The sequence below is a fragment of the Bison bison genome, unplaced genomic scaffold (genome assembly GCF_000754665.1).
Source record: "Bison bison bison isolate TAMUID 2011002044 unplaced genomic scaffold, Bison_UMD1.0 scf7180017864291, whole genome shotgun sequence".
In the NCBI taxonomy this organism is placed as follows: domain Eukaryota; kingdom Metazoa; phylum Chordata; class Mammalia; order Artiodactyla; family Bovidae; genus Bison; species Bison bison.
In genome coordinates, this window is record NW_011494863.1 from 8,546,081 (window position 1) to 8,571,693 (window position 25,613).

At 47.1% G+C, this 25,613-nt stretch overlaps 1 protein-coding gene across 1 annotated transcript in view; it reads right to left on the reverse strand.

Moving 5' to 3' along the window:
- DPYSL3 (dihydropyrimidinase-like 3) overlaps window positions 1–25,613 on the reverse strand; it is a 117,274-nt gene that overhangs the window by 6,035 nt on the left and 85,626 nt on the right. Inside the window, exons 4-12 of the mRNA XM_010850475.1 lie at window positions 24,477–24,641; window positions 22,424–22,485; window positions 21,261–21,341; window positions 14,911–14,979; window positions 10,651–10,771; window positions 6,654–6,810; window positions 5,830–5,971; window positions 3,795–3,965; window positions 2,196–2,375 (exon numbers count right to left, since the gene is read on the reverse strand). Coding sequence (XP_010848777.1) covers window positions 2,196–2,375; window positions 3,795–3,965; window positions 5,830–5,971; window positions 6,654–6,810; window positions 10,651–10,771; window positions 14,911–14,979; window positions 21,261–21,341; window positions 22,424–22,485; window positions 24,477–24,641 — 1,148 coding nt within the window. The remainder of the gene's footprint in view (window positions 1–2,195; window positions 2,376–3,794; window positions 3,966–5,829; window positions 5,972–6,653; window positions 6,811–10,650; window positions 10,772–14,910; window positions 14,980–21,260; window positions 21,342–22,423; window positions 22,486–24,476; window positions 24,642–25,613) is intronic.

Sequence of the window (25,613 nt, forward strand, 5' to 3'; positions counted from 1 at the left end):
ATAGTGGAAGGCTGCAGGGATATTTAGAATGAAGGGCAGATGACTTTGGGAACACAGAGATGCTCAGAGGTGGGTTCAGCTCATTTTCTGCAGGTGCCTGGAGCAGAAGTGAGCTTCAGGGAGGCAGACTTGAGCCCAGCAGGCTCCTATGGAGGCTACGGATAAGGCTGCTGCCATCCGTGGGGCTCTGGACAAAATGGATTCTCTGTGGCTTCTACTCAGTGACTGCCTCAGTAACTCTGGGTCTGAAACTAGAAGGAACTCCCCAAATCTGAGCTCAATAACTGGACAACTAAGATCATACTGGGCTATCTGCACAAAAGTAGCTGGATCCTCAGAATTCTGATTAATTTATTTCAATATTTGCTTATATCTCCATCATAATTCTAGAATCTTCTGCTTTTGCTTTTATAACTGGTTGGATTATCAGTTCACCTTCCAATAAAACATTACATGTAAAAACAAAAACAGGAAAAAAAGAAATTGGTTCTCATAGACAAGGCTGGCCAGATGCCCCATGAGATAGGGAGGCCCCTGGTGCTGCAAACGTCCACACAAGGCTAGATGACCACTTACTGTACTCACTGGCGTCTAGGAGTCAGGCGGGACACTGACATACCGAGTTTCTGGGAGCTTCTCTCTAATGATATCACGAAGGCACTCACTTCCTGTCCCCAGGCCCCACCCCACGTTCTGCCAGCTGCTGGGGGTGCTGGCAACAGGAAGGTCTCACTGGACTCGCACCCAAGAACTGCCCTCAAATGAAGAGAGCCACTTGGCCCAAAGCCTCACCCTCTGCCTGGGGCTGGGGTGGGAGGGTGAGGAAGCAGAGGGAGTGATTATAAGGCCCAGATCCCTTTCAAGACCGGTCCAGCTGAGGCCTTGGTTATAACTGCATTCGGCATCCCTGTCCTGTCCTGCTTTGTTCACACTGTCACAAGCTGTGAACCAAAAGCAACACCCAACCTCCCTCTCAGAACCAGTTTCCCAGGCCATGTGCTCTGCAGGTAGTTGAAGACCCCTGCGTGGGTCCAGGCATGGAAGTGAGTTTGGGTCCAGCCTGGCCCACACTGATTGACAAAGTGCACCCCCTGCCTCCTCCCCCCACACCATCTTCCCCCCGCCCCCGAACCAAACTGTGTGCACAGATGACTTTATCCCTTTTATAAGGCAAGGTCGTCAGGACTAGGGCTCAAATTTCACAATCCCAGAGCCCTAAGGCTTCCCTACAGGGAGGAGACCTGGAGGATGGTGCAGGGATAGGAGAGGAAGCCGAACAGAGTTCTGAGCCTCATCCCTCCATCAGCCAGAGCTACCCTGTCTGTAATGTGTAGGGAGGTAGGGGGGCAGGTAGACATATACATAAACATGTACACGTGAATGTATCTGCCTATTTATTGTGTGTGTGTCCACCTACTATTTATCTGTGAAATCAGGGGCATAAGTAAGATTTTATTTGAACTACAGAACTTGCTAAAAGAGTTATAAACATTTGCCCCGATGGATGGTTCGAACCAGGTAGATACAAGATGGGATACAAGACACGCAACGGTGGGCGTGGTCTGCTGGTTCTTGTTGTAAGCCTTAAAGAGTAAATTATTTCTTAAAAATATATACAGATTATTTTGAATTATTAAAATATTTCAACACTACTTTGAGAAAAAGCGCTCTAAAGATGAGAAATTGTTGGAAAAAAGCTTTCTTTAGCTAAGAAAGTTTTTGAAACCCCCTTTTATAAAATGGATTTCAGGCCATTAAATCTGTGCAATTGTCCTTTGGGAAGAGACCTTTGCTGTGAATCTCTTTGGGAGGATCTAGAGCACACAGCGGAGAAGGTGATGGCACCCCACTCCAGTACTCTTGCCAGGAAAATCCCATGGATGGCAGGGCCTGGTAGGCTGCAGTCCATGGGGTTGCTAAGAGTCGGACATGACTGAGCGACTTCACTTTCACTTTTCACTTTCATACATTGGAGAAGGAAATGGCAACCCATTCCAGTGTTCTTGCCTGGAGAATCCCACGGACGGGAAGCCTGGTGGGCTGCCGTCTTTGGGGTCCCACAGAGTTGGACACGACTGAAGCGACTTACCAGCAGCAGAGCACACAGACCCCTCCCCATCTAGTGGTTCCTACACGTGTGCTGAATGGGTCACAGAGCCCTTTTCCCCCACCTCTGGGCTCCACCTGCTTCTCACCTTCCTCCGGGCTTTAATGCGCTTGTAGACATAGTCCGAAAAGGGGCTGCAGGGGATGAAGCGGCCAGCCCCCTGGGTCACGTGCAGGTTGCCATCTTCCAGCATGATCTTGCCCTGGCAGATGACCACCAGAGGAGCCCCACGCAGCTCCATGCCTTCAAAGATGTTGTACTCTGCAGCCTAGAGACAGGGGTGAGGGGCGAAGCCTTGGTTATGGGTACAGTGGGGACAGAAAGAGAAACACAGTTCTCCTGGGCTTGGGATCCCGCCTTTAGCATCCCTAGGAACTGATTCAACAGGTAAGCTGGGAACAGCTTACAAACTGTCTGCAACCTTTCAGTGGGCAGAGACCTCGGGAGACAGATGCTTGCTAAGAGTGGGCTTCCTGGTGAAGAGAAGCATCCAATCTTTTGTAGGGTCCTCACATGGAAGTAAATTTTTGTCACTGGCAGTGTTCAAAGAGAAGGTGAGTAACTGGCAGCAATGGTGTATATGCTGTCTTGTACTGGGTGGATGGGTTATACAACCCTTATGTCTCTGCTAGCTCAAAATTCAATAATGTGATTTGACACAATGTTTAAGCAATGGCCACTACCACCCAAAATGGGCTTTTCCCCTACCTTCCTCATTTATTCAGTAAGAGCAAGGCAGTGTTGCAAAGTGGTTAAGGATATCGGTTTGGAGTCAAATTATCTGGGTTTGAACCCTAGCTTCACATTTACTTGCTGCATTATTTAATCTCTCTGCATCTCTCCTTCCTTATCTAAAAAGTGGGGATAATAAGAGCGCCACCTGGACAAGAGTGTTACAAAAATTCAACAAATTAAAAACACAGTGCCAAAAACATAAGTGCTTGAAAACACATTTTCCTAACAAACATTTTTATGCCCCGATCTGTCAGGTGGTCGTGGTATGTCACATCTGTCTCTTGTGACTCCATGGACTGTAGCCCACCAGGCTCCTCTGTCCATGGGATTCTCCAGGCAAGAATACTGGAGTGGGTTGCCATTTCCTTCTCCAGGGGAGTCTTCCCGACCCAGGGATCAAACCCACATCTTCTGCATTGCAAGAGGAGTCTTATCCACTGAGCCACAAGGGTACTAGGCTTTAACTACTATCTTTCACATGAAATTCCTCATGAGGAAGTTATCAGAGCTGTTGACTGATTTTTTCTTGTGCTTTCTCCTTCTGGGCACCAGGTATCCTTGCACTGCTGGCCCTCCTGGAGTGAGGTATGCCCATAGGCCTGGCTTTGGCCAGTGCTGGGGGAGAGGAAGTGACGTCCTGGGAAAGCTTTCAGGGCCACGCCCCAGCCCCCGGGCTCAGAGGTCATATAGCGCAGGTAGAGAGGGTGCCTTTACAGGCCCCTGCCCTGAGTGACTGTAATGGGCAGAGCCCTCTTCTCTGCCCATTCATTTTGCAAAGCAGAAGTGAGAAATAAACTGCTGAGGTTTTATATCCCTGGGAATTCAGGATGATTGGTTATTGCAACACATCCTCGCCCGATTACCCTGGCTCACCACAAACTCACATCTCTCCTGTCCCTGTTCCCCACCCATGTTCCCCACTCTGCTCCATGCCCACCCACTCAGGCCGTACCGACTGGTGGTTCTTGGCAGAGATGATCTTGACAGCATCTGGATCCCAGATCACCAGGTCACTGTCAGAGCCCACGGATATTCTTCCCTTGCGAGGATACAGATTGAAAATCTTGGCAGCATTTGTGCTTGTCACGGCCACAAACTGGTTTTCATCCATTTTCCCCATGGCCTGTAAAAATACACACACACAAAATGGTCCCTCCAGGGCTTCTGAGTTCAGGGCAGGGTGACCACAGTTCAGTTCAGTTTAGTCACTCAGTCGTGTCCGACTCTTTGCGACCCCAAGGACTGCAGCAAGCCAGGGCTCCCTGTCCATCACCAATTCCCAGAGTTTACTCAAACTCGTGTCCCTTGAGTCAGTGATGCCATCTAACCATCTCATGTTCTGTCATTCCCTTCTCCTCCTGCCCTCAATCTTTCCCAGCATCAGGGTCTTTTCAAATGAGTCAGCTCTTCATATCAGGTGGCCAAAGTATTAAGAGTTTCAGCTTCAACATCAGTCCTTCCAGTGATTCTGTAGCTCACTGGGTGGGCTTAGACCCAGAAATACAAAGAGGGGCTTCAGAAGTGGTGAGCACAGAAGTCCACCCAGTGAGCTACAGAATCAGCTCTAGCTCTGGGCTGTCAGGATCACCCAGACAAAATGGACAAACGCATGGCTGCATGGCTTAGGATGGAATTTACTGCTCTGGAAGTATGCATGTTTTTTCCAGATATGTACATACATTTACTTACTTATTTATCCCTTCTAACTCCAGAAGGGATTATAGAGATTTCAAAGTAAAAGCAAATGTAACTGTGAGCCCATATTTTAGATATTTCTATTTGCATAGGCACCCAATAAATATGGAGGAACCTTGCCCAAATGAAAACAATGATTATCCCTGGGTTGTGGAATTCTGAGTGATTTTTGTTTTATGTGTGAACTTTGCTGTGGTTTCCAAGTGTTCTTTATTCAGCAGGTATCATGTGAGTAATTTTAAGATATGTATTACCTTTTAGCAGTTCCAGATTGTGCCAAAATAAATATACATACACAGACACTCATAAATACATAACAATGTAAGAGAAGATGAAAAAACCTAAGTTTATATGAGAAGAGACAAAAATATTTATACTTTGCCCCTTTTCAAAACAAAAATCTTGGGTAAGGAAATAAGAATTTAGTTTAAAATCTAGTTTTGACCTTCCTGAGAACCAAGAGGGGGAAAAAAAAGGAAACTTGGATTACATGGTGCAGATGTGTATTTTATTTGGCTCTGAAATGAGTGTCTAGGATGTTTTAAATAAAACAGAGGGAAGTGATCAACTTAATAATGAGTTTTATAAAGGTTAGTCACATCTTAGGAAGTGACTTCATTTGCATGGCTATGTTTTTTGTCAGCTTCTGTGATGTGAACAAGGAAAGTAAAAGCACACCACTTTGCCAGAAGACTCTGACAATTACCTGTACAGTCTGGATGACCACACAGCCCAGTGCAGGGCGTCCTTGGTGAGCAACTGACTTGAGTCTTGGTCATAGACCCCTCGCCTATCATGTCAAAGGATTATAGCCAATCCTTTATTCACACCATCAGATGAAGGGTGTGTTTCTGGTTCATGTGCATGGATGCTAAGTTGCTTCAGTCCTCTCTGACTCTTTGCGACCCTATGGACTGTAGCTCGCCAGGCTCCTCTGTCCATGGGGTTCTCCAGGTGAGAGTACTGGAGTGGGTTGCCAGGCTGTTCTCCAGGGGATCTTCCCAACCCAGGGATCGAACCCACATCTCTTACGTCTCCTGCGTTGACAGGTGTATTCTTTACCACTAGCACCACCTGATTCGTAGTCCTTCACAATCTAGGAGGCCTCCTCAGAACCCAGCCCTTGGGACTCATCACTCTAGAACGGACATTCACGAACCACCTGGTTCCAGAGATACCTGGGCAGGTATGAGGCCTCATCTGCACACCCAGCGCCCCCAGGGGTGAAGAGGAGCAAGGAGCAGGACATTCTGATCTGGCCTCAGCTGCCCTCCTGGGACCTCCATCCTCACCACAGCCTTGTCCCAGATGACAGACATGCGCTCCTCCACACCATTGGTGCCCTCGGGAATGGCGGTGAAGTTGTCCTTCCCGATGGCTTTCTGGGCAGTGCTGAAGGTGCAGTGGGCACTCCCGGAGAGCTGCAGGTCTCCACTGGCCGAGGAAAGAGATCCACGTGAACAAGGAGACTAGAGGCTCCCCAGGGGCCCAGAAACAAGGGTCTAGGGTAAGGATGTGGAGTGCTGTGCATTGAGTTTGGAATCCTTCCCCTCCCTCTTGCCAACTGTGAACTTAGGTGATTTTTTCTACTCCCTGAGACTCAGTTACCCCATCTGGAAAATGGGGAGTGGATTAGATCATTTCTTATGTAACAGTAAAAAAGGGACCCAGACGAGTGATGGGACTTACCCATAGCGGGCAGCAGCAAACGAGTCTCCCTATAATTTTGGTTCTGTGGTCCTCATGATCAGCTGTTAAAACTAGGGAAGTGAGTTTTTGTCTCCTGGACCTTCAATTCCTCAATCTGTAAAACAGTGCTGATAGTTCCTCACTCAGGGTGATGTTTGTTGTAAGGAACAATGAGATCACATATGTAATCTCACCCTAGTGCTTGGCATACAATGTTACCATTACTAAAGTACCTTTTACTGGAGTATCTTTTAAAATACAATGGTGGAGAGCCCATTGTCTGTGCTCAGCACTGCAGAGGAATTCCTGATTTGCTTTTCTCAAGGCAGACTCTAGTCTAGCTGATGGGATGGGTGGCCCTGGTCCTCATTCCATTGGCCCCAAGACGTCTCCACGCAACACCCACTCCTTGTCATTTTGCACCAACCTGGCCAGCAAGGAGTTGATGTAGTCTGGAGTGGTCGGGTCAGGACTCAGAGGTGGGGATGTCACAAACGCAGCCGCCTTGGCCCAGTTCTTGCTCCAGTAATGGGTCCCATCCGTGCCCAGGCTGGCAGTGATGGGCTCACCAAAGACCACGTTTCCTGGAAGGGGAGGGTGAGAGGCAATAGGTTTGCATAATGTATGTGCTGCCCTGGGACAGGCTTAGATAATCATGGCCCCTACTCAGCATTCTCAAAGATGTTGCTCTGAAGTCAGGCAGGCGGGGTTCAAGTGCACATTCCCAGCTTTTCTAAGCCTTTGCTTTTCTATCTTCTAAATGGGAACAATTTTGTATTTGGTAGAAGCCACTAGTTGCAAGATGCAGCATGCATTCATGCTCAATGGCTCAGTCGTGTCCGACTCTTTGTGACCCCATGGACTGTAGCCCACCAGGCCCCTCTGTCAATGGGATTTTCCAGGCAAGAAAACTGGAATGGACTGCCATTTCCTTCTCCAGGGAAATCTTTCTGACCCAGGAATTGAACCCATGTCTCCTGCATTGGCAGGCAGATTCTTTACCATTGAGCCACCTGGGAAGCCCCACAAGATGCAGCATTTCTTTTCAAATTTTCAGGTAAATTAAAATTTGAAGCAAAAGAAAAAATATATACATTAACTATAAGATTCATCCCCATTTCAGAAATGTGAAAATGTGGAATAAATCGGTCCTGGAATTGATGACATAAGACAATGTCTACTCCCCAGCTTTGTGAAAATGAAGGGTTTGGCATACACAGAGTGTCTGGCACTTGGGAGATACTATGGAAAAGTGATTTCTTTACGCCTCATACTCCTTTCCACTGTAGAGTCCAGGGCCCCATATGTGCCCACATCACTGGGAACTGCTAGATTCTGCTGCTGCATGGACACGCTTTGGCTCCACCAAGTAAAACCCATTCCCATGGATGACAGGCCTCATGATCTTTTTCCATCATGTTTGTTACTCCTTAACCTATGGCAACAAGGGAATTTGCTCAAAGACACCCAACAAGCTGGGACACAGCAAAGATGAGGCTGGCTTCTAGGACCCTGTTTTTGGAAATGTGGGGCTGAAATGCCCAAACCGGAAGACAGGAGGAAGGATATTGGAACACATACTGACCTAAGCTGAGCTTCTTAAAGAAGGGATGGTAATACAGAAGGCAAATGCCATCTCATAGAGGGTGGGTTGGTACCAAGTGTCTTTGTGCCAGATTCTTGGGCTAAAGATGCTGGTGCAGCCCTCAGCTTCTTTAAGTTTGGTCCTCCGTCTTCCACAGTCAGGTTCCCCACAAGATGGACATCTAAGAAGGCTCTATGGCCAAGACTACAGGTTTTGCCTTGCTTCAGCTCCAATCAAACGGTTTTGGTTGCCTGTATTGGGAAGAATTCTAAATATGCTCTGGTCTCACTAGAGAACACTCATGATTGACTTGCATTGTCTGCCACGTGCAAAATAAGGAAGCAACAGCAATGATTCCTACAAGATAGTCCTGCTCCTTGGGATGGTAGTGAGAAGGATCCACACAGGACCAATGAGAATTTCAAGGGCTCTCCAAAAATATTTACTGAACTAAAGCAACAAAGAAATGAAGAAATGAAAAGCAAGCACTCAAATACAATTATGAGAAATAAAAACTTAAATGTGGACGCCTCTCCCTTTGGACTGTCTTTAGACGGAAGATTGTAATTTACTACAACTGGCTTTGGAGTCTACCTCTCCCAGCTGGGAGATTCTGGACGAGATGGGCTTCAATTTCCTCACTGGAAAAATGGCGACAACAAATGCCAAATTCTCAGGGTCCTTCGTGAGTTCTACATGACAATAGTAGTTCTCTCAGTGCAAGGCATAGCGTTGGCCCTCACTAAACTGAAATTCCTAATGTTGATTCTGAGCAGCCAGGCAGACATGCCACAGAGCACTTGGGGATTAAACACCCTAGGACTTAAACTTCTCTGGTCCAGAGGGAAGAATGAATCCCACCATACTCTGTCTTCTCGCTCTGAATGCTCCTGACTTTCCCTGAGGATGACAGTTCACGACATGTTTATTGGCTTCAATCTCAGCAGCCAGTCTTTCATCACTAAAGTGATGCCTTCCTTCCACCTTAGAGACCAAGCTGTACTAATTCTCCTTGCTAGAGTCATGATTCAAAAGGCTAAGGGTGGAAAATTTTTCTACATGAAATTTAAAACAAGACTCAGCATACAATTGAAACACCCTGTCTTTGAAGCCCCCAGGTCATCCAAGAATGGGTCCCAGGCTGGATGTAGCCACCAGCAGAAGGCACAAGAGGGTGAGGATGGTAGATGGCCAGGGGGAGAGGTGTAGGGGTGTCCTCCGTGAACTTTTCTTTTCCTTTCTTTTTTTGGCTCCATGGCAGGTGGGATCTTAGTTCCCCAACCAGGGATAGAACTTATTCCCCCTGCATTGGAAGCACAGTAGTCCCCACTACCAGGGATCCCTTCTCCTTTTTCCTTTTTTTCCCTTTTTGAAGGCTGGGTAAGGAGCACTGGACTGCTCTCCTGCTCTCCTGGTTCTGTCCCGATGACTCATACCCAGCGGAGCAGCCACGCCGTATCATATGGAGACACTTAGAAGCCAAGAGAGAACCAGCAGGCTTCCTGTGAGCAGGGTAAGGCAGGCGGTGACCCAGAATCAGGCAGCTAGAAAGGCTGTCAGGGCAATTAGGAAGCTTCCCCTCCCAGAAGAAAAGGGTCTCCTCTGCCGGAAGGCCGGGCAGCCACACACTCAGCCGCCAGTCAGCTGGGACTATTTTTATCCCCCTCAGACACTCACGTGTGGAGTTTCACAGGCCAGTTCTGAGTTTGGGAAATTAGTCACTCATCGTGGGTCTCCCGACCGGCACACGGCGGGCATGATCGTATAGCCGGGCCTAGGAAATCCTCCCTTGCAACTAAACACAAACCCCTATGGCCCCTAGGTCTCAACTCACTCTGTTCACTAGTGGGCCCATTATGGTGCCACCGAGGACAACAGGGAGCAAGAAACCAGGCTTTGAAATGAAGATAAACTTGAGCTTGGCACAAGGTGAGCACAGGAAGCGAAGTTAGCAGCCATGGAGGAAGGAAGCAGACATCAGAAGGTCTTGATTACAGAGCTTGGGGTCACGACAGCCATACCGTAGCTGGATATCCTATGCAGACCCATTCAACGCCTGCTCTGAAATAACCTGTGCTGACCTGCATGGCTCAGGGGGTGGGAACCCCTGCACTTCCTCCCCTCAACCCTGGCCAATTACACCATCTCAGGAGCAGATACCGGTTCAGAGATGAACCCACGCCCCAAGCCAAGGCAATGGCAGTCTTTCTGGGGACTTTGGCTTGAGCTGTTGGAAAAGACATTCTCCACTCCTTCATCATGCCCCCACCAACTGTGGAGGACAACAGCAGCTTTTAGCATTAATTCTTATCACTGTTCATACTGAAGATAAAGCCAAAAGAGAAGAAAGCAGAGTCCAGAAAGGTGTAAGAATGAAAGAGCCATAATAGTATTGTTTAAATCCCTTGATCCAGCCACGGCTAAAACACCTTCAGCCAAAAATTGTTTAAGTCCGTTTGGCTGGGATTCTGACTGCTGCACTCGATATAATCCTGACCAATATGTCCATTTATAAAGTTCAGATAATATGAACTGACAGTGAAAGATCACGGGGAGAAAAAAGATGTACCAACTCTCCAAAGAACAGATTCAAGCTGTATCATCTTGGGCAGACCACTTACCCTTCCTGAGCCTCAGTTTACTCATCTGCCAAGTAGAAGAAACCCAGAGATCCTGCCATCCACACAGGATGCAGAAAGGATCCAACAGACTAACAAGGATGAGGGGCTTCCCAGAGAGCAGGGCGATGAGCCAAACAGGCACTGCTGATACAGGACAGCTGGGAGGAAGGAGTCACACAGCTCTTTAGAGGTTCTGAGATCTCTGGAGCCCAAATCACCTTTTTTCCTGGCTTGCGAGATGAGGTCGGCTGCACTCTTGCTCATGACCTTCGTGATGTAGAGAGGACAGTTGGTTTGGCTAGCAATGGTGATGGCGCGGAACACAGCCTCAGCTTCCAGCTGCAAGAAACAATCCCTGGGAGTCAAAGGGAACAGGACTGTCTCCAAGCACCACCCCCGGCCTCCACAGACTGAGAATGCAGTGCCAAACAGAGGTTACAAGCCTTGAGGACCTGGAGCTCCACACCCTGGATCCAAACCTCAGATCTGTGGCTTCCAACTCTCCCTTCACCGGGCATCTCAGACCCCACCCCTCTCCTGGGAAGTGGAGATCAGGAGGGTGTGTAAGCAAGGGATTGTTAGGTGAGAGCAGTGCCTGGCCAGAGTGGCCTCTTCTCTCCTCTCCCTGTGATTATCACAAGGGCCACACATAATGGAAGCCTTTGCTCCCCAAGCTGCCCAGGACAGAATCCCTGGGCAAAACATAACCCCAACAGCAGTATGTATTAATAACCGGTGAAGGCTGCCTGTGTGCATGCTAAGCTGCTTCAGTCATGTCCAATTCTTTGCAACCCTATGGATTGTAGCCTGCCGGGCTCCTCTGTCCAAGGAATTCTCTCCAGGCAAGAATACTGGAGTGGGTTGCCATGCCCTCCTCCAGGGGATCTTCTCGACCCAGGGATCAAACCCACATCTCTTACATCTCCTGCATTGGCAGGTGGGTTCTTTACCACCAGCACCACCTGGGAAGCCCCCAGTGAAGGCGGCTGCTGCTGCTGCTGCTAAGTCACTTCAGTCATGTCCGACTCTGTGCGACCCCAAAGACGGCAGCCCACCAGGCTCCGCCGTCCCTGGGATTCTGCAGGCAAGAACACTGGAGTGGTTGCCATTTCCTTCTCCAATGCATGAAAGTGAAAAGTGAAAGTGAAGTCGCTCAGTCCTGTCCGACTCGTAGCGACCCCATGGACTGCAGCCTACCAGGCTCCTCCGTCCATGGGATTTTCCAGGCAAGAGTACTGGAGTGGGGTGCCATCGCCTTCTCTGCCAGTGAAGGCTACTAGGTATTAAACCCTTTCCTGGATGGTCAGCAATGGGTCAGTTCTTGCAGGTGTTTCTTATACTAATCATCCCCAGGCTTCTCAACTCCAAGATTTCTTTTATTACTGATCTCCTCCAGCCCACCCTAATGTATAAGTCATGTTTTGAACATGCCAACCAACACAATTGACTGTAATAAGTACGAAATAATGAATCTTCCCCTGTTCTATTAACAAAGCAGGATCTTAGAGCTTGGCCTCTTCTCATGAGTTGGGTCCAAGTCCTGAGTCTGCCATTTAGAAGCTGGGTAACTTCAGGAATGTTACACAACCTCCCAAAGGCTCAGTTTCCTCCTCTGTGAAGTGGGGATAATAATAGGACCTGACATACAGAGCTACTGAGAGGACTAAAATAGTTCATCCTTGTAAGGCAATGAGCCCAATCCTGGAACAAGGCAAGTGTTCCCTGAAGACTGGCTATTTGGCTGTATGGCTGATGACAGCTTCTGACCAGAGGGAGAGAGCCTGCGTTACTGCGAAAACCTGAATTAGTCCAATTCAGCCCAAGGCAGACATGCTGGCATTCTCCCTTTCAATCGGCAACAGTTTCTTTTTGGATAAATATGAAACTCTGGTTAGCCATGCAGCCCAACACTTTTTAAAATATCAAAATAGCTTGCAGATAGATGCCTAATGTTTTTATAATGCAAACCAGTCACTGCCCTTGGTGGGTGCGGCTTAGCAAACCGACTCTAAGCACTTGGCTGGTCCAGCTAGCCTCCTCCAGGCTGCTTTCTGTTCCATGTGGCAAGATCAAGATCCCAGAGCCCAGAGCACAAGTGACTGTGGCCACCTTCCTGAAGCATCCAGACATCACAGGAGCTATCTCTGAGCTTTGGCTTCAGCTCTCTGAACAGCATCACTCAAGATGCTCTCCAGGTGTGCTCCGAACTCAAGAGCGGATGCTCCTCACATGCCTTCTTCATGCCTATGCTGACCACTCCAGGTCCCCCATGACCACGGCCCCAGCCTTTTTGATCTCATTCGCCCCCCACCCACCCCCGCCACCCCGAGCACTGCAGGGTTTTCAGCACCTTGACAACACGACTATCTTTGGAAGGTTACATCACCCTCCAGCTTCACCCACAAGGGCTTCCAGGGTTGTGGAGATCTGTGGCTGAGAGGCTTTTTACTAAAAAGGAGACAGGAACAGGGAGGAACGGTGGGATGGGGGGGTTGGAAAAACAAACCAAGGAACAAAAATAGACTTTGCTCAGAAATCCCCTGGCTGCTGCTGTAGGACTCTGTCTTGCCAGCACCTCTCCACAGTGACCAGCATTTAAGAAAAGCTGCACAAACTGCTGATCACCCTGGCCTGCTCACACTGGGTGTTTTCCAGTCCTTCGGGCATGATGGCCAGTGGTTTTATCTCTCTTGAGCTTCTTTACATAAGAGTAATAGCCAGTACTCAGACTGGGGAAAGGACAACATTTATCTCTGTTACATGCAATGAGCGTAACACTAGCTACAAGCAAGTACCCCAGAGAAGGGACTTGGTATGCAGGAGACAGACTTTTCAGGAACACTTTGACCAAAGCCTTGATCACAAAATTACACATTATTTCAACCGACAACAAAAACAGCATTAAAAACATGGAGTTTCTAGGGTGCTGATAATGTTCTGTTTCTCCAGCTGGGTGGTAGTTGTGTGACTGTGTGTGTTCAGTTTGGGAAAATCCATTGCACCTTTAGGTCAGGAATACTTTTCTCTATGTGTGCTACATTTTCTTTCTCTAAAAAGATCCTAACAGAGATGAACAATGGGAATATTGTGATTTTTGGTTGTGGTACCTTCTCCTATCTGTCTTAAAAAAATTTTTTTTAATTGAAATAAAATTGCTTTATAATGTTGTGTGCCTTTCTGCTGTACAACGTGAATCAGCCATAACTATATATATATATCCCCTCCTTCTCCTCCCCCATCCCACCCCTCAAGGCCATCGCAGAATGCCAGGCTGGGCTCCCAGTGTTATACAGCAACTTCTCCCCAGCTATCTACTTTACACACGATGGTGTGCATACGTCGATGCTACGTTTTCCATTTGCCCCACCCGCTCCTTCCCGCCGTGTCCACAAGTTCGTTCTCTACCTCTGCATCTCCATTCCTTCCCTGAAAATAGGTTCATCAATACCATTTTTCTAGAACCTGCATAGTAATATGTGATTAATATATGATATTTGTCTTTCTCTTTCTGACTTACTTCACTCTGTAGAACAGGCTCTAGAGTCATCCACCTCACTAGAACTCACTCAAATTCCTTCTTTTTTAATGACTGAGTAATATTCCATTGTATATAGGTACCACTATTTCTTTATCCATCTCCTACCTGTTGCAGGATGCCGGGCTTGGAATGATAGAACAGGAAAGGGTTCACTTCACTGACACAGAGGGCCTGGAATTCCCTCCAGGTGCCAGGCTAGTCTCTGAAAGCCAATGTGCTCTCAGGCATATGGGCAGCCAGTTCCCAGCTCTGGGCCTGTGCCAGCCACTGAAGTTGCTGACAGCCCAGACATGTCCAATCAGCCACTAGTAACCATTCATTCACTCTTCAACTCTTAAGCAGTGATGCTAATCAGCACGCATCTTACATGTAGGAAACGTGTACCTGGATGTCCTTGTCACCATATACAAATCAACAGGTATCATACCTATGAAAAACCCACTCAGCCCGCTATCAATATGGCTGATATTGTGCAGGTGCTGGGACTTCACAGAGTCCCAGTACCTTTCAAAAGAGTTTGTTCACACACCTTATGTGTGTGTGCTGAGGGAAGGGGAGCTAGATGCAAACATTATAATATAAAATGGGCAGCAGGACATTTAAAATGGCTAACACGGTCCTACCATACAGCACAGGAAACTCCACTCAATGTTGCATGGCAGCATGGATTGGGGGGAGTTTGGGGCAGAATGGATACATGTACATGTATGGCTGAGTCCCTTTCCTGCCATTTGATACTATCAAAATGTTGTTAATCAGGTATACTCCAATATAAAATAAAGTTTTAAAAACTTAAAATAAAACGGGCAGTAGGCCATAAACCAGGCCGCTGTGATAACAGGAGTCTCCTGGAAGACGCTGCTAAAAAAAAAAAAATAGAGCTTCCATTGCTCCTACTTCTCTCCCTCCCCCCTCAACCCCCCATGCTCCTGAAAATTACCTCCTCTGGTCTGCTCAGTACATGGCCTTCTGGGCCAGTTATCCCCATTTCCAACATCCGGGTTTGCTCCTAGAATGAGAAAAGAATAGAGAACAATTTTTATATGAGCTCAACTGAGGCCTGAAACAGTATGAAAAGGCAAAAAGATAGGACACTGAAGGATGAACTCCCCAGGTCAGTAGGTGCCCAATATGCTACTGGAGATCAGTGGAAAACTAACTCCAGAAAGAATAAAGAGACGGAGCCAAAGCAAAAACAATACCCAGTTGTGAATGTGACTGGTGATGGAAGTAAAGTCCGATGCTGTAAAGAGCAATATTGCATAGAAACCTAGAATGTTAGGTCCATGGATCAAGGCAATTTGGAAGTAGTCAAACAGGAGATGGCAAGAGTGAACATTGACATTTTAGGAATCAGCTAACTAAAATGGACTGGAATGGGCGAATTTAACTCAGATGACCATCATATCTACTTCTGTGGGCAAGAGTCCCTGAGAGGAAATGGAGTAGCCATCATAGTCAACAAGAGTCCAAAAGGCAGTACTTGGATGTGATCTCAAAAACAACAGAATGATCTCTGTTCGTTCCCAAGGCAAACCATTCAATATCACAGTAATTCAAGTCTATGCCCCGACCAGTAATGCTGAAGAAGCTGAAGTTGAACTGTTCTATGAAGACCAACAACACCTTCTAGAACTAACACCCAAAAAAGATTCCTTTTCATTACAGGGGATTGGAATGCAAAAGTAGGAAGTCAAGAATAACAGGCAAATTTGGCCTTGGGATTACAGAATGAAACAGGGCAAAGGCTAACAGAGTTCTGCCAAAAGAACACACTGGTCATAGCACACACCCTCTTCCAACAACACAAGAGGAGACTTTACACATGGACATCACCAGATGGTCAACACTGAAATCAGAATGATTATATTCTTTGCAGCCAAAGATGGAAAAGCTCTATACAGCCAGCAAAAACAAGACTGGGAGCTGACTGCGGCTCAGATCATGAACTCCTTATTGCCACATTCAGACTTAAACTGAATAAAGTAGGGAAAACCACTAGACCATTCCAGTATGACTTAATCAAATCCCTTATGATTACACAGTGGAAGTAAGAAATAGATTCAAGGGATTAGCTCTGATAGAGTGCCTGATGAACTATGGACGGAGGTTCGTGACACTGTACAGGAGGCAGTGATCAAGACCATCTCCAAGAAAAAAGAAATGCAAAAAGGCAGAATGGTTGTCTGAGGAGTCCTTACAAGCATTTGTGAAAAGAAAAGAAGCAAAAGGCAAAGGAGAAAAAGAAAGATAAACCCATTTGAATGCAGAGTTCCAAAGAATAGCAAGGAGAGATAAGAAAGCCTTCCTCAGCGATCAATGCACAGAAACAGAGGAAAACAATAGAATGGGAAAGATGAGAGATCTCTTCAAGAAAATAAGAGATACCAAGGGAATATTTCATGTGAAGATGAGCACAATAAAGGGCAGAAATGGTATGGACCTAAAAGAAGCAGAAGATATTAAGAAGAGGTGGCAAGAATACATGGAAGAACTATACAAAAAAGATCTTCATGACCCAGATAACCACGATGATGTGATTACTCACCTAGAACCAGACATCCTGGAATGAGAAGTCAAGTGGGCCTTAGGAAGCATCACTACTAACAAAGCTAGTGGAGGTGATGGAATCCCAGTAGAGCTATTTCAAATCCTAAAAGAGGATGCTGTTAAAGTGCTGCACTCAATATGCCAGCATATTTGGAAAACTCAGCAATGGCCACAAGACTGGAAGAGGTCAGTTTTCATTCCAATCCCAAAGAAAGGCAATGCCAAAGAATGCTTGAACTACTGCAGAATTGCATTTATCTCACACGCTAGCAAAGCAATGCTCAAAATTCTCCAAGTCAGGCTTCAACAGTACGTGAACCGTGAACTTCCAGATGTTCAAGCTGGATTTAGAAAAGGCAGAGGAACCAGAGATCAAACTGCTGACATCTGTTGGATCATTGAAAAAGCAAGACAGTTCCAGAAAAACATCGATTTCTGCTTTATTGACTGTGCCAAAGTCTTTGACTATGTGGACCACAACAAACTGTGGAAAAATTCTGAAAGAGATGGGGATACCAGACCACCTGACCTGCCTCTTGAGAAATCTGTATGCAGGTCAGGAAGCAACAGTTAGAACTGGACATGGAACAACGGACTGGTTCAAAATAGGAAAAGGAGTATGTCAAGGCTGTATATTGTCACCCTGCTTATTTAACTTATATACAGAGTACATCAGGAGAAATGATGGACTGGATGAAGTACAAGCTGGAATCAAGATTGCTGGGAGAAATATAAATAACCTCAGATACGCAGATGACACCACACTTAGGGCAGGAAGTGAAGAACTAAAGAGCCTCTTGATGAGAGTGAAAGGAGAGAAAAAGTAGAGTTAAAACTCAACCGTCAGAAAACTAAGATCATGGCATCTGGTCCCATCACTTCATGCCAAATAGATGGGGGAAACAATGGAAACAGTGACAGACTTTATTTTGGGAGGCTCCAAAATCACTGCAGATGGTGACTGCAGCCATGAAATTAAAAGACGCTTACTCCTTTGAAGAAAAGCTATGACCAACCTAGAAAGCATATTAAAAAGCAGAGACATTACTTTGCCAACAAAGGTCCATCTAGTCAAAGCTGTGGTTTTTCCAGTAGTCATGTATGGATGTGAGAGTTGAACTATAAAGAAAGCTGAGTGCTTAAGAATTGATGCCTTTGAACTGTAGTGTTGGAGAAGACTCTTGAGAGTCCTTTGGATTGCAAGGAAATCAAACCAGTCTATCCTAAAGGAAATCAGTCCTGAATATTCACTGAAAGGACTGATGCTGAAGCTGAAACTGTAATACTCTGGCCACATGATGGGAAGAATTGCCTCACTGGAAAAGACCCTGATGCTGGGAAAGATTGAAGATGGGAGGCAAAGGGAACAACGAAGGATGAGATGGTTGGATGGCATCACCGACTCAATGGACATGAGTTTAAGCAAGCTCTGGGAGCTGGTGATGGACAGGGAAGGCTGGTGTGCTGCAGTCCATGGGGTCACAAAGAGTCGGACACGACTGAGTGACTGAACTGAACTGAGGCTTGAAAAAGTGATGCTGGAATAGTCTAACCTAAAGATGGTCCACCCACCGCCTGAGCTGCTTTTGTAAAAGTGCAGACGTCTGCTCTACCCAGGCCTCCCCAATCAGAATATACAAGGTAGAATCTAAGATTCTGCATTTGAATAAGCCCCTCAGACTCTCACGCTTCAAATGGATGGTTACAATAAGCAGATTCAGCATTTAACCAGACAAAATAATGCCTCTAAGTACAGCATTACCTGACTTAGCCTTTTGGTCAAATTCTATTTAACTAGGGTGTGGATCTCTCTACCCCTTGTCACTGATGGCTAAATTCCTCAGACTTGGCTGGCTTTCTGGAAGAAGCAGATGGCTAGGTTAATTGGAGCTGGCACCAGTCCTCAGCAGCAGAGCTGCATTTTTGCAGACATTCATGGTCAAGCACGGAGGCCAGTTCCTAGGAACCTCGTGCTGGTGACACAGGAGATAAAGGAAGGAGTGAGCTGAACAAGGCTGTATCTCATCCAGAAACTATGAGATGCTTAGAAAGGAAGGGATTCCTTCTCCCTGGAAAAGAACACTTTTTGTTTTTTTATGTTTTTATTCACTTAAATATTTTAGGGAGTTGGAGGAAGTAAGATGCATTTACTATAAGCAACCAAGAGAAGTAAAATGGTCACTGCTTCCAGCTCTACAGAATTTGACAAAAGGTCAGAGGCTGACACTGCCAGCAGAGCACCTCCACTTTTCATTCTTCCTTCCCATCAAAGCTTGGACTGAATACAATTTCTTCTTCCCAACTCTGGTGGGTTTTGACTCTGAACTGTTTTGTGAAGCCATGCAAGGGATGAGATGCTCAACTAAGGATCTTCTGTCTCACACAACACCCTCACTCCTACCTTGTCCAAAAGTGTTAGGACAATGCATGGGATGAAACGTATTCGAGCAATGGTCTCTGAGCACTCCCATCACCAAGCCAATTTTTCCAGGATACACTTGACCGACTTCTACCTGGACCTCCCCACTCAGGATCTCCGGAGCTCAGAGAATCCCAGAGATTATTCTTTGAGCTCCACAGTTGATTCTAGAGCACTCTTCTCATTGGGATGACCTATTCCCAAAACCATGGGGTCCCTACAGCCTGATGGTTAAGAATAGCCTGTAAAGGCTCATGGATGCCACCTGATGTGAGTGGGGGAAGTGTGGGCTCTTTGAGGTACTGATCACTGCTATAATTACATCACAGTTTCAGTTGCTCCATGAAGAAAGGGACCCTGTCTTTTTCACCTTCCCTCTCCAAGGCTTGGCACATAGTAGGCATTCAGTAGGTATTTGTTGGATGATTGGCTAAAGATGCTATTGAAACTTTTGAAAATGTCTCTTATTGGTACCCATAGGAAATATTTCTTCTCGCTCATTAGTCACTTTGCATAAAGTGCAGCAAGAAGCTCTGAGCACAGCAGCTGCCTCCATTTAAACAAGGTGATAAAATCTTTCATCTCGAGCTGAATTTAATAAACACACATGAGAAACTCATTCCAATGGGGGGGAAAAAATGCCCTTATTCTTTTCCTGAGGAGAACAGATCTGCCCAAGGTGGGGGAAGGGTGTGGGTGGAGAACACCAGAGCCACTTCTGTGCTCAGAAGCCACAAAGAAAGCTGGAAAGGGGCTGAGAGTTGGAGCCCGTCTGCCTCCACAGAGTCAAGCATGAAGAAGCAGGGAGTCTGGCTGCGAGGGATCTGGAGGGAAGGCTGGGGCATCTGGCCACTCCCCTGAAACCTTGGAGGATGGGGAGGAGAGAAGTGACAGGCCCAACACCTCTGGGATGCCTCCCACGGGAGCAAGGCATTTGGAGCCTCCTTGGAAAGTGACTTCATTATCTGGGTGTGTGGGGGGCATGGGAGAAGGCTGTCAGGGGCCCAACTAATTAGCCTCGTTGGTCATAAAGGAGTGGAAACTGCATGCTGAGCTCACCTCCTCCCCTGGAGAGACAACACTGAGTCTGAAAGCCTGACAGCTGCAGCCTGCACAGCTCGGGTGCTGGTCTCTTCAGGAGCCTGCAACTGGATGGGTGGAGGGGCGCCTTCTCTCCATCTCTGGGTAGAGATGCCCACAGAGGCATACCCTCTGAGAGGCTAAGACTAAGTTCTCTCAGTTACTAGCTGTGGTCCCTGGGCCAGTGACCTCACCCTTCAGAGCCTCAGTGTTCTCATCTATAGAAGCGGGGGGAGGCTGGTGCCATCTTGAAAGGGTTGGGTGAAGACCTGGATGGGAACACACAAGAGCCCTGACCAGGGCCCGACACACAGCAGTAAGTGCTGTCCAATGGGACCTGTGGCAGAAGCTGAGATGAGGGTGGGTCTCAGTGTGCCCCCACACCCCTCCTGACCACGTTTGCCACGTCCTGGACAACCTCTACAGCACAGCCTGAGCACTCAAGAATGCTGGCCTGCCTCTGTGCTGACTCCCTCTAGAGCCTAGTGCCTGGCACAGAGTACTCGGGAACACTCTCAGGAAGAATGAATAAAGCACTCTTGCTGTTAATGTTATCAAATGGACTGAGAGAGCTGGCACTCCTTGCTGGCCGCCTCCTCCCAGCGGAAGCCAACCCTGAACACTTCTGAGATAAACAGAACCCTGGCGAAGATACATCTGTGCATTGAGCCCATTAAGCACCCCAGGAGATGGAGACAGAAGTGCTTTCTACTTCCTTACAAACGATCAGTTTGGGCCTTGGGGTCTTGCTTTCATCACTCTTTCCTCGGGTTGCTCAATATGATTTCTAGGAAACCAGTGGGACATCTGATCCCCACAGGACACGAATTCTTCATTATCTAAGGCCAAGAGTTACGCAGTCCTGGATCAGATTTCCGGCTTCTGAGAAACGCTGTCTTAAGAGTTTTTCTTTAGGACAGAGCGTGTCATGTAGCTCGGACTCACTTTCAAAACAGAATAAGCGATGCTCTCTCACCAAACGGCCCAATGTGAGAACCTCCTCTGCCAGAAGTCTGCCCTGGTTCCAGAACACTTTATTAACATCTTCGATTGATACTTCCTCCCTTGCTTGTCTATTTGCTGTCATACTTCCTCCTCCTAGACTGTGAGGTCCTTGAGGGCAGGTTCTGTTTTTAGCACAGTGCTTAGGAGGGTTTAGAGCTTGAGAGCTCCGGCAACACTGAAGAAATGAGAAAATAAATGGGAGGTAGATGCTCTCCTGAGGAGCCGCGCTTTGTTACCTGGGCAATGATGTCCCCGTTCTCAGCGTGCACCTGGGCGATGGCCCCCAGCTCTCCCAGACACGTGAAGATCTCATACAGCTGAAACAGAAATGAGGCTTTGTCACCTTCACAGGACACCATGCTTTTAGTTAACCGTGTGCACAGGCCCATGACTAGAGCGGGAGCTAAAATAAATGGGGTTGGGACCTCCCTGGTGGTCCAGTGGGTAAGCCTCCACACTCCTGATGAAGAGGACCTGAGTTCCATCCCTGCTTAGGGAACTAGATCACACATGCCACAGCTAAGAGCCGGTGCAGCCAAAATAAGTAAATAATTAAAATAATAAAATAAATGGGATCAACTAAAGGAAATAAGTGACCGGGGCAGACATACAGACTAACGGCAGACACACAGACTAAAACATGCATCACCAAAGAGACCAAAGAGGAGAGCTAGTCCAAAGGAACTTTAGGAAACTGTCTATGGAAGGAAAACCTGTCATGTCTCCTAGGCAGACAGGGAGAACACCTAACAAAGTGATACTAACCCCACTGTCTCATGCACACACTTTAAATGGAATTATTTCCCACTAAGTTCAGATAGTGCTTCAAAATCCTTCTTAACACTCTCTACAGGCACTGCAGCCAGCCAGAAGCGAACTCAAAAGCTGAAATCTCTATCTCTTAGCCTCTCAGGGCAGACCACTCTTCATCTCCCTGCTGGGAAGTATAGGAATTCATGTTTTGTATTTCTTCTGAGAAGTTAAGGTTTGTCTAAAACAAGCACACCCCATGCATTTCATAGGAAGAACGTCAAAGGCAAGCTGGTATGATGAGCCCAAAGAGCAGATGGCCCTCCTTTATCCTGCAAGACTGAGCACTTATACTTCCCCTGAACTCCTGAGAGGCGTAGAATTTGTTGGGTAGATGGAGATTTAGACACACCCTTCCTCTTGTCCTTTTAAGAAAGTTGCTCCCAGTGGAAATTCTAGCTCCCTTGCCCCTGGCACCCTGCCTGCTACCTTACTGCAAACGTAGCATGGATGGTGAGGACTTCAAGAAGATGTCTTGCCCAGTGTTCTCCTACACTAACCACAGTGACTCACGTGCCAATAGCCAAGGTCACCGGCCACGACAGGAAACCCATCCAGAGACCCCAAACCACACATAGTGGGTTGTTACCTCCGTGTTGGACACTTGATACCAGTCCTTGTAGGCCATGTAAACCATGAAGGAGTTCACCCCTGCAAGAGAGGAGGGGAGGGGTAGACAGGAGGACAACGTGGTCATCATCTTGTTGCATCCTATGGTTCCTGCCCTGAGAGCACCACAGGCCCCCACCCTGTGCAGAGTGGACACATCCCATCCTCCAAGAGCACTTCTCTATGTCCTCTACTCTGACAATTCCTATGATGTCATAGCAGTCTGGTCTCTTCTTCTGCACCTCTTTTCTGCCTCCCCCTACACTGTTCCCAGACCAGAGGGTCAACAAGCCTGAACACTGCTCAGGGCAGCATAGTGTTGAGAATCACTGCAGCACACCAGTTGTGTACACTCTCTAGGAGTGACACCACATTCTAACCTCTTGAGCCTCGGTTTCCTCGTCTGTAAAATGGAAAAATAATTTCCATTATTATGAAGCACCATCCTGCTTCATAAGGTGGTTGGAAACTTTAAATGACATAACACATGCAGAGCTCTTAGCACTGGCATATGTGACCTCCTGGGATCAGTTGATTTTGCTCTTTGTGAATGTCAGCTCTCTACCAGGGCTGGGCAGGGTGTTGGGTCTGAGACAGAACTGAGATCTAGAGCCAGTCCCCAGGGAACTAACAGAACTAATGTGCAAAAATCAAGGTTCAACCTGGGCTTACATACCTAAGTCATCAGGGTAAAAAGGAAAGAGCCATTTAATTTCTCCCTCCAAATACACTATTCATAGATTATTTTACAGAAATAGGTAGAACTGGGGAATAGAGTCATTCTGAGGAAAGGAGAGTAACTTTGGTCTTCAACCATGAGGGTCACTTCAGCCCACAGTGCTCCAGGACAAAAGCAGACTATAATCTGAGAACTTCCCCACCCAGAGGAGTGCAACTCAGGGCAGTTTTCCCAACATGACCCTTCTCACAAGCCTCGGTAGTATCAAATCCATTCACTTTTCTACCCTAGTTGAGACGCACGGTGTTGAAGGAGACACAAGAGTGGCAAGAGGTTAACCTCACCCTCTGAATCAGCTAGGACTGGGCAGAGTTTGAGGGTGGGAGAGGGAAGTGGATGGAGAGCTCCTTCCTTGAGAGGTCATTCCTTCCCCTCACCCCAGCACACTGCCTTCCACTGCACTCCTGGCCTTTGCGTCCAGACTGCTCGCTGAGAACTGTATTATAAAATTAACATTTTTTATAATATTAGTATTAGTACCAGTATCATAGTATGAGGACTTAGCACTAAGATGTATTATAATAGGTCTTATACCATTACTGTTACGACAATCTTCTGCATCTTGTGGCATTTATCCTATCTCTCTGCACGGGTCTGCCTCCTTCTGCCCTGGCTATTCAGCAGAGGCCATTCCTCCTGCTCCCGCAGGTCCTCCAGGCCCGCTTAGGATGCCCAGTACAATGCACGTCTGTGTGCACGTACGGGGGCTGGTGCATGTGTGAAACAGCTGACCAGCAGAACACAGAAGAGTGTAAAAAGACAGTGGGAGCCTACATCATGTACTCACGGGGAGGACATGAACACACACACACACACACATGATTTAAGCTTCTATGAACACATCTTTCTTCCCAGAAATGTCTTAGCCTTTTCTGAGGATGCTCTTGTTGTATAAAAGTAACGTTTGGATATTCGGACTAAAAATGATAGACATTAAAAATTTCTCAGTTTCTAAGCGCATATGTACAAGCTGTGACCTCTCCTGATCTCAGTTTCTCCATCTGTACAATGGGCAGTATTACATGGGGATTCAGAGAATGGACTTTGGGGAGATCTACTGCTTACTAGCTCTATGATCCTGGGTTACTTATTCTGAACCCCAGGTTCTCCATCTGGATAAGGATTCCTATCTCACGGGGATCCTGTAAGGAATAAGTAGGATGGCATAAAGTGCCTGGTTCACAGAGGTACCACTCCATCCAGTATTCATGCTCAAGGTTCCCTGCAACCTAGTGAGTGGAGAACATGAGAAAGACAGACAAGGGGGAAGGGAGGAGAGTGTGTCCACACTCACCTTTGTCCTTGATGAGGCCCTGCACCTCCTGCTTGACGCTGTCGTTCCAGTGGGTGATGTCCACATGTAAGGAGTAGTCGCAGCAGCTCTTGCCATCGGCCCACTCCCGCCACTTCTCATAAGCCTCCGTCAGGCTGGACTCTGGCTCAGGCACCACATGGTCAACTGGACAAGAGAAGCCCAACATGGGTGGCTCACCAACACAGCCTTTGGTCCCCTCTGTACAGGTCTGTCTTGTTTGCTTAGCTACAACGGCACAGTCTCTATCTCTTGAGCATAGGGTTAACCTCAGAAAGGGGTCCTGGGTGGTTTCAATGGTGGTTGCTGATGATTCAACCATTACTTAGCTATGTGATCCTGGGCAAATGACTAGCTTCTCTAAACTTTGGTTTTCTCACCCTTCAATGTGGAGTGGGGGATGGGGATACCACTCCCTTCCCTCTAAGTCTGTGAAGAGATTAAATGGGAAAAAGCATGGAAAGGGCTTCACATGATGCCTGGCACAGAGTAAGTGCTCGATAAATGTTAGCTATCAACTGATGAGCTCCTACTATGTGCCATTATTGCCAGTAACTGGGAGTTACTGCTGGTGATCAAAGTTGGACTCCTTCCCTCTAAGGCCAGAAGGAGGGTCTTTAGAGTTATGTCAGGCCACTGGACAGTGACATTTTCACGCCTACTGCTATAGGAAAGAGCTGGTGTCAGGTAAGTGGACCTGATGCTTCGCCCGCAGATCTTATTTTCATGCAAATTTCTCATCAAAGATATGGTTTCTGGGACTTCCCTGGTGGTCCAGTGGGTTAAGAATCCATCTCTCAATGCAGGGGACACGGGTTTGATTCTTGGTTGGGGAACTAAGATCCCATACGCCATAGAGCAACTAAGCCCGCACACTGCAAAAGTGAGCCCACGAGCCACCAGTAGAGTCCGTGTGCCGCAAGGAAGGTACCAAATGCCTAACTAAGCTAAATAAACAAATAAATAAAAAGAATACAGTTTCTCTGAGGCCCAAACCTACTCTTGCAGTACCTGCCATAGTGGACGATGTTTTTAAAAAGAATAACATTTACACCAGTAACACTGGTAAGGGTCAGACGAACGTTACACTTTAATTGCTCCCCATGTCAGTTGAGAGAA